The following is a 15765-nucleotide window of genomic DNA, read 5'->3' on the forward strand; positions in this document are numbered from 1 at the left end:
ATAAAGTAAGATGCCACCAACCATCTGACAAGGATGGTTGTGAGAATTCAATAAAAAAATAATGTAAATAAAGTATACATGTCACGAACATGGTGAAAATTCAAAAAAATAGAATCATGTACGATAGCAGTTGTAAGTGAAACAATGAAATATTACTCCTAAAAAGGAATGACTCTAGGAGATGTAAAAATAACTTAGAGGGCATACATTCCCTAGTTCCTTTAGGTAGGTAGGTAAATTTATTTCAGCAACCGCAGCTGCTCTCTACTTGAAGCAAATACATTATTAAATCAAGCTAAATTCTCATAAGAAATTGTCCTTGTTATAAACTCATCTTTGTATTGCTTCTAATTCCTAAACCCAAAAGTAAATGCTCACTTATATATACCCGAGTCTATCTCTGTTAAACACATTTATGTACTACTCATTAAATACGGGGGAAGTTTTATAATATAAACATATATTCAAGTATTAGTTATGGATCTAATTAAACACTTTATAATTCACTAGAATAAGTATATTTAACATTTCCAAAACCAAAATTCAATAAAGTTGACAGCAAGTTGGGGCTTTTTGGAAATTTTAATTACCCCAAAAGACACGATCTTCTAAGTAAGAATTTAGAAGCAAAACTAAACAACAGAAAACATTATAAGCTACTTTATTAAAATCTGTAAACTACCTAGTTGTTCCATTTCTTCTGATATGAGTTCACTTGTGCAAATCGCCAGTGTCTCCATGTCTTCATCCTGCACTCTGACTTTTCGTTCACCCCGATGTCTCCAAATACAAGACTCATCTACCTATGGAAACAGTTCTTTTCACTAGCGGAACTTTAGGTTAAGACTAATGAAAATCAGAAAAAAAATAATGAAGAAGCTGAAGAGTACCTTAAAGAGGAAGCTAAATCCCATCATTAGATGTGAGGGAGGAAGGAAATTCTTTTTTCCTACAAAAGATAATGTACATGAGTGTTTTAAAAATACTGTTTTCTCCATTTTATGCTTGTAAGATATCTGCCACAATGGTCACATTTGTTCTGTCTTTTCTCTGTCATGAAGGAACATTTCCCATTTACAGAATTTGGCATTACATACAGGAACAGGAATTAAGAAAGAAAAAATATGAATGCTTGCTCTCATCATCTGGGTTAGTCAGATCCTGAATAATCTATTTTTAGAAAAAAGGTCATGCTATACTTTCTTACCCTTATAAATGTAAACTATATGAAAGTACACTGTCATCAATAAAAATATATATGGAGATGACATGTCAAATGCTAAATTTGCCACACCACAGCAAAATTTTCCTTATTTAATAACAGACTTCATATATGAAGTCAGAATAATTAGTTTCTGTTCTGAGAATATTAGTAGATGGTCCTCAAACCTGTCTCCATAATCCACTGGCAAGTCATTACCTCTTATCATGAAGCTTCCTGTTGTCAAATATTCTCCAGTTGGTGCTGTTTTAGACACCTGAGGAACACAATAATACATTATACTCTTGTCTTAAGAAATATGTTTTTTTTAATTTTCACCTGAGAAAGTACAGCCATATTGAAGTAAACAGTACTACATCCTGAAAAGTTTATAATTTAGCAAAAATTCTTAACACTGAAGGGCTATCTCTTCAAAGATACATATATCTTTGTCCATAACAAAGAAAAGAAATAATGAAGGATACACTACATCAATCATTTTCAAATGCCATGGACTAGAGCCACAACTGATCCACATTTCCTCTAATGTGAGACATAATAAGAAAAACAAGGATAGTTTAGTAAGCTCATCATAAAGGTATAAAACCATATTTACTATATTTATTACATTAAATCCTTTCCTGAGATACTTTTTTTTGGTAATAACATAACCTTTCATCTTAGTAAATAAAGATAATAGCATATTTCAAAAAATATCTTCTAATTTGGCAAAATAGGAAGTGAGCAACATAACTCCACAATTTAAAAAAATTTTACACATCTGTGAAACACCCAAATCTGAGAGTATCTTTACTAGTAATAGTTATGCAAGGGATTAAAAGCACACTAAAAAAACCTATTCATAAAAGAATTAAAGCCACTTCTACAATAGTACCAAGGCAGAAAATATAATCCCAGAAGTGATATTAATTTCCCAAGGACACAATATCACAACGTAGCAGAAAATAGTAAATATAAACAGATATAATATGAAACTAAATCTAAGGGAAGATAATAGTATTGAACTCTTTTTACCTTGCTGTATAGCTTTAAGACTTTGTAAAAGTTTATCATTATCAATTCTAATTCTTGAGAACGTGAAATGAATAGCAATGTGAAGTCATATATGGAATGAAGTATCATCAAAAAAATAGCATTAACCACAAAGAAGGACAATTACTAAAACCAAGTGTATAGAAAAAACCACAGGATGTACCTACTTTACAGGAAGGGCCAAAGAGAATTCAGAAAATTTCAACAAAGGTGAACAGGAGAGAGACTTTTTAGGTCAGTAGGCCAGTCATAACTGGAACAGTCTTTATCCCATATAATTACACGGATCACTCTCAAATCTTACCTTTCCAGAAAGGCCTTCCCTGACACTACATTCAAAATGGTAGCCTCTATCACTCTCTATCCCCTTACTCTGCTTTAAAAATAAACTTTGTTACCTGCCACTACATATCTATTTTTCAACACCAAAATGTCAACTCCATCACAAGGTACTTTGTCTGCCTTGTTCAATTCTATATCCTCACAATTTGGAACACAGTTGCTCTTACTAAATTAAGAAAAAGGACCACAGCCCTTATTACCTGATGATGGTACACCCACCAAGCACTAGTGATAACTCGTGCATCCCAAGCAGCACTGTAGCAAAGTGCCATTGTGCCAGCTTCAGTCAAGGTCCGAGGGGGAATTGGTTCTCCTGTAATAACAATACTACAACGCTTCAGTACCAAAGTACAGACTTTCTAGAGCAAGACATGGAAACCACATGCAGCATAACAGGTTCACTCCTCTTATATTTTAAATAATAATACCACACTTTAATTTCAGTATTACAAGAAGTTACTATTTTTATTAAAAATGTATTTACAGGGCTTCCCTGGTGGTGCAGTGGTTAAGAATCTGCCTGCCAATGCAGGGAACATGAGTTTGATCCCTGGTCTGGGAAGATCCCACATGCCACGGAGCAACTAAGCCCATGCGCCACAACTAATGAGCCTGCGCTCTAGAGCCTGCAAGCCACAATTACTGAGCCCGTGTGCCAGAACTACTGAATCCCACACGCCTAGAGCCCATGCTCCGCAACGAGAAGCCACCACAATGAGAAGCCCGCGCACTGCAATGAAGAGTAGCCCCCGCTCGCTGCAACTAGAGAAAGCCCGCGCACAGCAACAAAGACCCAACGCAGCCAAAAATAAATAAATAAAATAAATTTTTTAAAAAAATGTATTTACACAGCAGGTTTTTAAATGGTCTAAGTAAATAAAACAAGTCAGAGAAGAAATATCCTCACTTTTATCAGTAATTCTAACTTCATTCCAGATAATTTAGAAAAATCTATTCAAAGGTTGAAGACTTCCAGAATTACTATATATTGCCTAATTTGTCAAAATGAAGAGCATATTAATATACCCCTACAGTAAGAATTCAAATATTTTAAAGTTGGGATATAATCCACATACCATAAAATTCACTCTTTTAAAGTGTACAATTCAGTGGGTTTTAGTATAGTCATAAAGCTATGCAATCATTACCATTAATTTCAGAACATTTTCATCATCCCCAAAAGAAATCCTGTATCTATTAATAGTCACTCTTCATTTTCCCAGCCGCTGGCAATCACTAATCTACTTTCTGTCTCTAAAGATTTGCCTATTTTGGAATTTCATATACATGGAATCATACATACCTGGCTTCTTTCACTTAGCATGTTTTCAAGGTTCATTCATGTGAGAGCATATGTCAGTACTTCATTTCTTTTTAAGTCTGAATAATATTCTATTATATGGATACACCACATTTTGTTTATTAATCAATGGATCGACATACAGGTTGTTTCCATTTCTTGGCTATTATAATGCTATTATGAATATCTGCAAATAAGTTTGGACATATGTTTTCAATTATCTTGGAATACCTAGGAGTGGAACTGCTGGGTCACATGGTAAAATCTATGTTTAACTTTCTCAGAAACTATGAAACTATTTCCTATAGCAGCTAGATCATTGTCCATTCCCACCTGCAGTGTATAAGGGTTCCAATCTCTCCACAACCTCACCAACTGTTACTGTTTGTTTTTTTGTTTTTTGTTTTTTTGGCCGCCCTGTGTGGCTTGTGGGATTTTAGTTCCCCGACCAGGGATTGAACCCGAGCCCTCGGCAGTGACAGTGTGGAGTCCTAACCACTGGACCGCCAGGGAATTCCCACTGTTTTTTTATTTCAACTATTCTTGTGGGTGTGAAGTGGTATTTCTCTGTGGTTTTGATTTGCTTTTCCCTAACAGACAAATAATGCTGAGCATCTTATCATGTGCTTGTTGGCCTTTTGTATATCTTTGGAGAAATGTCTATTTCACATTTTAAAAGTTTTGTTCATTTTAAAATTGCCTTTCTACTGTTGAGTCAGAAGAGTTCTAGAGTTCTTTGGATATTGGTCCTTTATCAGATAAATGACTTGCAAATATTTCCTCCCATTCTGTGGATTGTCTTTTCACTTTGATAGAGTCCTCTGAATTAAAGTTTTAATTTTGCTTAAGTCTGATTTGTTTTTTCTTCGGTTGCTTATGCTTTTGGTGTCATATCTAAAAAATGACTTCCTGGTCCAAGATTATGAAGTTTTACACCTTATTTTCTTCTAACAGTCTTATAGTTTTAGCTCTTAAATTTAGGCCTTTGATGCATTTAATTTTTATAAATGGTATGAAGCAGGGGTCTAACTTCATTCTTTGGCACATGGATATTAGTTGCATCAGCCTTATTTGTTGAAAAAATTATTCTAACCCCACTGAATGGCCTTGGCACCCTTGCTGAAAATCAACTGACCATAAACAAGGAATCTCAATTCTCTTCATTAATCTATCAGTCCATCCTCACACCAATACCACACTGTCCTGATACCACACTGACTGTTGTTTTGTAGGAGGTTTTGAAATCAGGAAGTTGGAGTCCTCCAATTTTGTTCTCCGTTTTCAAGAATGATTTGGCTAATCTGGGTACTCTGCATTTCCACATGAATTTTAGTATGAGCTTTGTCCATCTCTGCAAAAACAGGCAGCTGGAATTTTGAGAGGAACTGCACATATCTGTACATTAATGTGGGAAGTACTGCCGTCAGAACAATATTAAGACTTATAATTCATAAACATTGGAAGTGCTCCCCTTTATTTAGCTCTTCTTTAATTTCTTTCAATGATGTTTTGTAGTTCAGTGTGTATGTCTTGCATTTCTTTTTGGTAAATTTATTACTAAATATTTTATTCTTTTGTAATGCTGTTATAAGTAGATGTTTTATTAATTTCCTTTTAATATTGCTCATTGCTAGTATATAAAAATACAACTTTTATATATTGACCTTATATCCTAGACGTTGCTGAACTTGTTTATTAACTAATAATTTTTAGTAGATTGCTTAAGGTTTAAATATATAAGATTATGTCATTTGCAAACAGAGATAGTTTTATCTGTCCCTTACCAATTTGGATATTTTAAACTTTTTATTGCCTAATGGCCTACTTAGAACCTCCATACAATGTTGAGTAAAAGTGTGGCAAGAACAGATGTGCTTATCTTGTTCCTGATCTTGGGGGAAAAGCTCTCAGTCTTTCACCATTAAGCATGATTTTCAGCTGTGGATTTTTTCATAGATGTTCTTTACCAACTTGAGGAAGTTTCCATCTATTCTTAGTTTGTTGAGTGTTTTTATCACAAATGAGTACTGGATTATTACCAAAGGCTTTTTCTGCATCAATTGAGATCATCATGTGGTTTTTATCCTTTATTTTACTAACACACTGTATTACATTAATTTTCATATGTTAAACCAACTTTTTGCATTCCTGGGAATAAATCCCCCTTTATCATGTGTATAATCCTTGTAATATGCTGCTGGATTCAGTTTCCTAATATTTTGTTGAGGATTTTTGTGTCTATATTCATAAATGATATTGGTCTGTAGTTTTCTTTCCTGTGATATCTTCGTCTGGTTTTGTTATTAGGGTAATACCAGCCCTATAGAATGAGTTAGAAAGTTCCTCTCTCTTTTATCTTTTGGAAGTTTATGAAGGATTGATGTTCAGTCTTCTTTAAAAGTTCTGTAGATTTTAGGAATTTGAATCTTATTGTTTTGGTTAGTCTAGCTAAAGGCTTATCAGTTTTATCGATCTTTTCAAAGAACTAACTTTGGTTTTGCTGATTTTTCTCTACTGTCTTTCTAGTCTGTTTTGTTTATTTCCACTCTAATCTTTGCCATTCCCTTCCTTTCCTTACTATGGGTTATCTGCTTTTCTTTTTCTAAATCTTAATGTGTACAGTTTTGTTATTGATTTCAAATCATTCCTCTTTTTTATTATAGGTAGTACAGCTATAAATCCCTCTCTGAGCACTGCCTTAGTTGCATCTCATAAGTCTCAATAAATTTGTTTTCATTTTATTCATCTTAAAGTATTTTCTAACACCCCTGTGATCTCCTCTTTGATCCACTGGTTATTTATGAGTGTGTTGTTTATTTCCACACATTTGTGAATTTTCTAAATTTTCTCCTATTAGTGGTTTCTAATTTCACTCCATTATGGTCAGAAAATTTACTTTATATGATTCATTAGTTTTAAATTAACTGAGACTTATTTTATAGACTATCATATGGTCCACCCTGGAGAATGTTCCATGTGCACTTGAGAAGAATGAGTAATCTAGTGTTGTGAGGTAGAGTGTACTAGATATGTGTAGAATCTAGGTAACTTGAGTGTTGTTCAAGTCTTCTATTGCCTTGTTGATCTTATAGCTAGTTATTCTATCCATGATTGAAAGTTAGGTATTGATGTCTTGAACTACTATTATTAAATTGTCTCTATTTCTCCCTTCAATTCTGTCAGATTTTGCTTCATGTATTCTACAGCTCTGTTGTTGGATGCATATATGTTTGTTTATTTATTATTTTATAAATTCATTTATTTATTTATTTTTGGCTGTGTTGGGTCTTCATTGCTGCACGCAGGCCTTCTCTAGTTGTGCGAGCGGGGGCTACTCTTCATTGTGGTGTGTGGGCTTCTCATTCCAGTGGCTTCTCTTGTTGCAAAGCACGGGCTCTAGGCACGCAGGCTTCAGTAGTTGTGGCACACGGACTCAGTAGTTGTGGCTCGCAGGTTCTAGAGCACGGGGTCAGTAGTTGTGGTGCACGGGCTTAGTTGCTCCGCGGCATGTGGGATCTTCCTGGACCAGGGCTCGAACCCGTGTCCCCTGTACTGGCAGGCGGATTCTTAACCACTGCACCACCAGGGAAGTTACAGATGCATATATGTTTATAACTGTTACATCTTATTGATGGATTGACACTTTTATCATTATAAAATGTCCTTCTTTATCTGTATTAGTGATTTTTCTCTTATACTAAAAATATTTTAAACAAAATAATTAAAGTTATGAATAATAGAAATATATTACCTGTTGCATTCTTAATTACACAGCTAGTTGCTCCATGAAGGTCAGCATGTACATAAATGTCCCCTTTAAAACAAATAAGAAATAATACTTTAAGTCCTGTTTCTTTGTTTTTAAGTTGAAATTGTTTATTTACTTATTTGTTTAATGGGTTCAAAATCCAAAAGGTATAAGAAGACATATAAAGAAAAGTCTATCTCCCACCCCTGGGAGATTTCTCATAGGCCTCCTCAGAGGAAAGCAATGCTAATAAGGCAGATTACAAAAATAGTCACAGTTCTTCTCCCTCCCTCTATCCACACCTCTTTGCTCTATGACCTTGAAGCTTCTCCCATCAAGAGGTGGAGTCCATTTCCCCATCCCTCAAATGCGAGCCGACCCCTTGACCTGCCTTGGCCAGCAGAATGTGGCAGATGTGACCAAATGCCAGTTCCCAGCCTAGGCCTTGAAAGGGGCTGTATGCTTCCTCTTTTTCTCTCAGAAATTTGCTGAGTTACCATATAAGCAAGCCCAGGCTAGCCTGATGATGGGTGAGAGACACACAGAGATGAGTCATCCTAGCAAGTGCAAAGGTCCTGAGGACCATAGATGGTTGACAAATACGACAAACAGCCAGGAAGCCAGACTGAAGGAAAGTAAGAAATGAGGCTAGAGAAGAAGTCAGGAGCCTTGTAAGCCACAATGAGGCCTTCTAGTTTTATTCTGAAGTGTGTGATAGCAACAAATGAATAAATGAGCAAACAGATGAATGCAGGAATGAATGGTCAACTAGGGAAAAGTAAAGCGCATGGTTTCTAACAGAAAAAATGAGCAGCCACTGTTTGCCATGGATAGTTCATCTGGGATTTGAAACTCAAAGAAGAGCAAAGCCCATACAGTTCCATGAAAGGCTCAGCTCACAATGAACAAAGTTAGAGAAGACAGAGACCAAGCCCTGGGTACCATGTAACCTAACCCTGTTGCTTTCTTTCCTGGTTCTGGATCCTCAAAGGACATCAGATTAGTTCTGATACTGATTATTGATTTCTGATACCCACACTGAGGGTTCACACAGTGAAGTGGTGGTTATCAGCAAACAAAAACAAATGAGAGGCCTTACAACACAGCGCTTAAGTCCTGCTTCTAAAAGTGAAAAAACGGTCACAAACTTCAGCACTGAAAAATTAAGCTTTTAAGAATTTGATCTACAATGATTTTGGAGGATTGAAAGCTATTTTCTTAATGTAGTAGAAAATCAAAAATCTAATACTACAGATTAGCTCGGCATTACTACTTTAGGGATATTCACTTAAAATGTGAATCAAGTATCAAAGCACATATTCAACAAACCATAAACCATGAAATTCTTTCTACCAATTAAATCTGTCAAACAAAGGAGTACAAGATAAAAATCTACACCTAATATTGAGATAACCGATCCAGTTACTTAAAAGAAAATTCTTCAGAATTTTACCTACCTGGTGTCAAGTATCTTTTCACAATTATTTCATTCTGTTGCTGATCTCGTCCACCAATAATTAGATAGTTCTCTGAGCTAATGAACCAGAGGAATTTCTCAAACCTACCAAATTTTAAAGAAAAAAGTTAACATTTCTTTCCCTTCATGGTTGCCTGAATTCACACCCTTTTAACAAACAAAATAAAACAGAGAGCTCTCCTACCTGTGAAGGTTAAGACACTTGATGGCTTAATTTCTTTTCTTAAGACATCAAGCTGAATTTTACTGAAAACTTGCAATACAAATTGCCCTAGCATATTCTTAAGACAGTCTCAGTAGAAAACAATTAAATTTTATGTTTAAAAAATACGTTCTCTCTTTATCTCCCTCCCATACAGACAGCCTTCTTAAACTGACGTTATAACAATGAATTACAAAAAGCAAAAGCATGAAATGTCACATGGTCCCTAGGTTTAGCTTTCTTTCAGTGGGGCACTGGATAGGCTTTGGGACCACTGATGAGAAAGAAAAGTTGTTTTCCCATTCTGTCCTCAATTAATCAACTGAATGTTTACATATATGATATTCTTTACAGTTTAAAAAAAATACTAAAAACCAAAAATTGCTGTCAGAAGTGTAAAATTATAACTTTTCTCAAGAAACAAATTAACTTGGGTTTTCATAATTAATACATACCACCACGATAAAAAGTAAAGAGTGTATATTTGTATGACATTTAGAAAATGAGATGAACATACATATTTCCTATTTTACATATGACTCGCAAGATAATTTTTTTATGATTTAACCTAGAATTTTAAAATTTCTGGTTAAAGATGATAGATTGAGCGCAGGCATTAAATGAAACTTCCTCATAGCTCCCAAAATATAATAGCAAAAGGATTCTATTCCTATTTTCTAACCTGATTTTTTATTGAGTAATACATATACATGGTTCAAAACATGTTTTAATTACATAAAAAAGTATAGTGAGAGATCCTACATCTCTTCAGTTCCCACAGCTACTACTAACCAATGGGCCATTAGCTTCCTGTATCCCTCTCCAGAGTTTCTTTATACATACAAAAGATAAAATAAAATGCTTATTCTAAACCTTTTCTCTTTTTCAGATGCAACACACTGTTCTGCATATTTTTTTCTTTTTTCACTTAAAAATATATTTTCCTCATTGCTGAATGGATGTACTATACTGATTTAACCACTTCCCTATTGATGGTAAAGAGGTTTGCAAAAAGACATAAACCCACAAGGACAAAAAGAATGTGAAAGATAAATCAAGGATGTATTTTGTAATCATCCTAGCAGAGGAATGCGTAACTAACAGGCCAAAAAAAAAAAAGCCAACTAATCAAAAGAAAGCAACAAGGAAGACAAAAAAGAACACAGAACAAATAAGACACATTGAAAGCTAGTAGTAAGATGGTTAGATCTAAACCCAAATATATCAGAAATTATATTAAATATAAATGTAGTCAATTCTCCAGGTAAAATGCAAAGACTGTCAGACTGGGGAAAAAACAATGATATATACTCCTTTAAAATATAAGGCTATAAAAAGGTTGAAATACAATGATGGAAAAAGATAATACCATGCAAATACTAACCAAAAGACAGTTTATACAGTTTTAATATCTCACACAGATGGAAAAAATAGATATAAGTTAAAAGGACATTTCATTAAAATTAATAAAAGGCTCAATTCACTGAGATGATATAACAGTTCTATATTTCTATCACCTAATTACACAGCCTCACATATATAAAGCAAAAGTGCAGAAGTAAAAGGAGAAACAGATAATCCAAACTGTATATTTAACACACTTCTCTCAGTAACTGGGAAAACAAGCATTAAAAAGAATTATAAAGGGACTTCCCTGGTGGCACAGTGGTTAAGAATCCGCCTGCCAATGCAGGGGACACAGGTTCGAGCCCTGGTCCGGGAAGATCCCACATACCGCAGAGCAACTAAGCCCATGAGCCACAACTGCTGAGCCTACGCTCTAGAGCCTGTGAGCCACAACTACTGAGCCTGCGTGCCACAACTACTGAGCCCGCATGCCTAGAGCCCGTGCTCCGCAACAAGAGAAGCCACCGCAATGAGAAGCCCGCGCACTGCAACGAAGAGTAGCCCCCGCTCGCCGCAACTAGAGAGAGCCTGCGTGCAGCAACGAAGACCCGACGCAGACAAAATAAATAATTAAAAAAAAAAAAAAGAATTATAAAGGTGCCAAAGATTTGAACAACTTGATTGATAAACATGACCTGATATTTAGAGAAATGCACTCAGTAACTGTAGAAAAGACACTCTTTTCAACTATATATGAAACATTTATAAATAAAGCTGTCCATAAATAGACTGGGCCATAAAGCAAGTTTCAACAACAAACACCAAATGACTGAGATAATTCAGAATATCACCTCTTTTACGCAAATTAAGCTAAAAATCAGTAACAAAAAGATAACCAAAAACCCCCATGTGTTTGGAAAGTAATACATATACTTCTAAATAATGCATGAGTGAAGAAATCACCATGGAAATTAGAATATATCTTGACATGAAAGATAATGAAAATACTAAACGACAAAACTTTTTAGATACAGTTAAAGCCATGCTGAGGGAAATTTATTGCCTTACATATATTAGAAAAGAGGCCGGGGGAAGGGGGAAATCAATGAACTAAGCTTCTGTCTCAAGAAATCAGAAAGGGAAATGCAAATAAATCCCAAAGAAAAGTAGAAGGATGAAAATAATTATTAAAATAGAAAGCACATATATAATACTGGAGATCAATAGTCAAAAACTGGTTCTTTAATGATATTAATACTACTGAAAATCCTCTGGTCAGATTAATCAAGAAAGAGAGAAGGCACAAATAATTCTTGAATGAAAAGGGAGAAGTAATTAATGATTCTAGGGATGTTAAAAACTTAAGTGGAGGGACCTCCCTGGTGGTCTAGTGGTTAAGACTCCATGCTTCCACTGCAGAGGGAACGGGTTTGATCCCTGGTCAGGGAACTAAGATCCCACATGCCACGCGGTGTGGCCAAAAAAAAAAAAAAAAAGTTAAGTGGAATATTATAAACTTTTTGCCAATAAATTTCAAACTTTGGACAAAATAGACAAAGTCTTAGAAAACATTGCTAACCAAAACTAGAAAATGAGTAGTCCTTTTATCTACTAAAGAATTTGAATCTGTAATGAAAAACTTTCCCATAAAGAAAACTCCAGGTGACTTCCATCAACATTTAAGGACAATTGATAAAGGAACACTTTCCAATTTGTTTTACGAGATAATATAACCTTGTACCAATAGTTAACAAAAACATTATGAGAAATGAAAATTACAGGTCAATCATATTCATCAATAGAGATGTCAGAGAGAGAAAGAAAAGAAAAGAAAAAAGCAACAAGATTTTGAAAGCTGGAAAATAAATGAACAAGTGAGCAGACTCAAGAAGCTGAATCCTGAGCTGACGGTGCAAAAAGCCAAGAGACAAATAGACTTACACTGTATGACCCATAAAGAGCACAGGTACTGCTAGAAATAGGGTTTAAGATGAGGTTTAAAAACAGAAGTACTGGCTGAAAATCTGATCAAGAAGTAAGCACTTCCCTAGATCTTTCCAGCTCTGAACATGGTGGTAACTGCCCCTTCAACACTCTAACAGAAAGTCAGAAATTAATTCTCTAAAAAGTGTACAAAGAGGATCTCTGGACTAGCGGAAACGTATCACAGTTGTAAGTAGGGGTAATATATGTAAAATAGGGCAATTAAGTAGACGTATGAAATACTGGATACTAAGACTCTCCAGCTTATTATTTCCACTGAGCTCCCAAAATGGTGATAGCCAGGTCTTCACTTTACAAATAGAAGAGAAAGAAGCTTTTGTGGGAAATGAGACCAGACGAAAAGGCAAAAAGCTAAAGACTTCAAGAGTTCCACAGATGGCCCACACAGATCATTTTACAAGTCCAACAACCCACAAAGAACTTCCAATCAGCATTTTAATGTTCTGCTATAAAAAGTGAGTAGACAGTCAAGGATCACCAGACGTACACAAGTGAACGCTGGAGACAAAACCAACAAATAGAAAAAAGAAATTTGGAGAAGACAGACCTGCGAGAAAAGGATACTAAATAAAATGTAATACATCAAAACTATTCTCAGTTATAAAGAAACTAGAACAGTAAGTTTTTTTAAAGTAACATTCAAAAAACCAAAAACAGCTTAAAATTAAAACATGATAGAAAGAAATAAAAGATTAAAAAATTCAATGGAAGGATTGAAAGATAAAGTTGAGAAAATCTCAGAATACAGAACAAAAAGTTGAAAAACAGAAAATGCAAAGCAATAGGACTGCTAACGGGGCGGGGGGGGGGTCCCATATGTAAAACATGAGACTTCTAGAAAGAAAAAGAAAACAAAACAAAAAACCAGACAGAAAGTAGGCAATTTTCTAAGAAATAGTTCAAGAAAATTTCTCCAAACCGTGTTTCCAATTTAAAAGGCCCACAAAGTATCCAGCATAACGGATAAAAACATCGTCACCAACCTATATTCCTGTGAAATTTTGGAAAACTGAGAGGAAGAAAAATAAGATCTAGAAGCTTACAGAAAGGCAAAAACAAGTTTCCTATTAAAATAGCAACTATCAAAATGACAGCAAGCTCAAGATCAAATCTGGAAGTTAATACAATGGACAATGCCTTTTTAAAAGTCTGAGGGAAGGGCTTCCCTGGTGGCGCAGTGGTTGAGAATCTGCCTGCCAACGCAGGGGACACGGGTTCGGGCCCTGGTCTGGGAAGATCCCACATGCCGCGGAGCAACTGGGCCCGTGAGCCACAATTACTGAGCCAGCGCGTCTGGAGCCTGTGCTCCACAACAAGAGAGGCCGCGATAGTGAGAGGCCCGTGCACCGCGATGAAGAGTGGCCCCCACTTGCCGCAACTGGAGAAAGCCCTCGCACAGAAACGAAGACCCAACACAGCCATAAATAAATAAATAAATAAATAAATAAATAAATAAATAAATAAATAAATAAAATAACATGAAAAGGAAGAGTTTAAAAAAAAAAAAAGGCTGAGGGAAACATATATTCAAATTAGAATTCTATACCCATCCAAACTGTTATGAGTAAAATAATTTTTTTATACATTGGACACCTCAAAAACTTTACCTTCTACATACCCCTTCTCATGAAGCTTCTAGAGCACATAGTCCATAACCAAAGAAAAAGGAAGTTTGAGATTCAGGACAGAAGATACAACACAGAGAGAGGTTAAAGAGAAGTTCCAGGATAATAATAAAAGAACATCTTAAAATGCTTACAGTAACCAATCTAGAACAAAGTATGTCAAAAAGCTCCAGGAAAGACTTCTGCAAGAAGATGATACTGATAAAATTCCAATGTGTTTGAACACACTTGGAAGTGAATTTGGACATGACTAATAACAAGAACAAAAATAAAAAGAAAGCAAATGAAACAATTATTAACTTCAGGGAAGATAAAATACTGAGCAGGAAAGGAAAATACTATATGATCCAGCTCTGATTACAACTTAAATATTCATAATAATGTTAACACAGAACATCAGTCTTGACAGAATTATGCTGTAAGTATATTGAGAAGCCAGGTGATGTGTGTGTATGTAATGGAGCACAAATGGAAAGAATAAAATCTTCATCTTTCCATAGTGGGAAGTTATTAATAGAGTGTAAAACAGAAAAAATAAGAAGCAGCAATATATTACTAAGAGAAATGGAGGTATATACCAAAAGATTCAGCTAAAAGGGCTAAAAGTTTCCTTGGGAGAGGAGGCAATAGGAGTAGGGATAAAAGTGTGTGGGGTTACTGGTTTTTTAACAAGCTTTGTAGAACTGCTTGATTTTCTAAATAATGTGTATGTAGAATTTTGATAGAAAGAAAAAATGTATTTTAAAAAGGTCGAATACTTACCAATACACTTTTCTTGCTTTCTGAATAGAGGTAACTGTCTGGACTTCTTTTAAGGTTTGCTTTGTTTTCTTTTCTGCTGATTTGAATGCCTATTTATAAGAAAAGAGTTTTTAAGTAATCTGTTGAAAATTTACTTAAATAACACCGAATAAATGACAGGGGAAGAAATGGGTTTTTAAATGTCACAAATGGCACTATCTATACACACACACCATACATACATGAAAGTAATAAAATGGGGACTTTCCTGGTGGTGCAGTGGTTAAGAATCCGCCTGCCAATGCAGAGGACACGGGTTCGATCCCTGGTCCAGGAAGATCCCACATGCTGTGGAGCCACTAAGTCTGTGCACCACAACTACTGAGCCTGTGCTCTGGAGTCCGCGAGCCACAACTACTGAGCCCACACCACAACTACTGAAGCCCACACCACAACTACTGAAGCCCGTGCGCCTAGAGCCCATGCTCCGCAACAAGAGAAGCCACCGCAATGAGAAGCCCACGCACTGCAACGAAGAGTAGCCCCCACTCGCCACAACTAGAGAAAGCAAATCAACGACGACCCAACACAGCCATAAATAAATAAATAAATTTATTTTTTAAAAAGTAATACAATGAAAAAATTTTGGCCTTAAATATTAAAATGATTTGTATACAAATATCTGCTCAAGACCTACAAACGAAAAAGAGTTCATCTGTTTACCA

At 35.4% G+C, this 15765-nt stretch overlaps 1 protein-coding gene across 2 annotated transcripts in view; it reads right to left on the minus strand.

Moving 5' to 3' along the window:
• Positions 1-15765, minus strand: part of NEMF (nuclear export mediator factor) — a 53678-nt gene that overhangs the window by 13584 nt on the left and 24329 nt on the right. For both annotated transcript variants that reach the window (XM_036839402.1, XM_036839391.1), the window contains exons 16-22: positions 15062-15150; positions 9102-9205; positions 7648-7710; positions 2797-2909; positions 1421-1478; positions 891-949; positions 683-803 (exon numbers count right to left, since the gene is read on the minus strand). In XM_036839402.1, the coding sequence (XP_036695297.1) occupies positions 683-803; positions 891-949; positions 1421-1478; positions 2797-2909; positions 7648-7710; positions 9102-9205; positions 15062-15150 (607 nt within the window). The remainder of the gene's footprint in view (positions 1-682; positions 804-890; positions 950-1420; positions 1479-2796; positions 2910-7647; positions 7711-9101; positions 9206-15061; positions 15151-15765) is intronic.

The sequence above is a fragment of the Balaenoptera musculus genome, chromosome 2 (genome assembly GCF_009873245.2).
Source record: "Balaenoptera musculus isolate JJ_BM4_2016_0621 chromosome 2, mBalMus1.pri.v3, whole genome shotgun sequence".
NCBI lineage: Eukaryota > Metazoa > Chordata > Mammalia > Artiodactyla > Balaenopteridae > Balaenoptera > Balaenoptera musculus.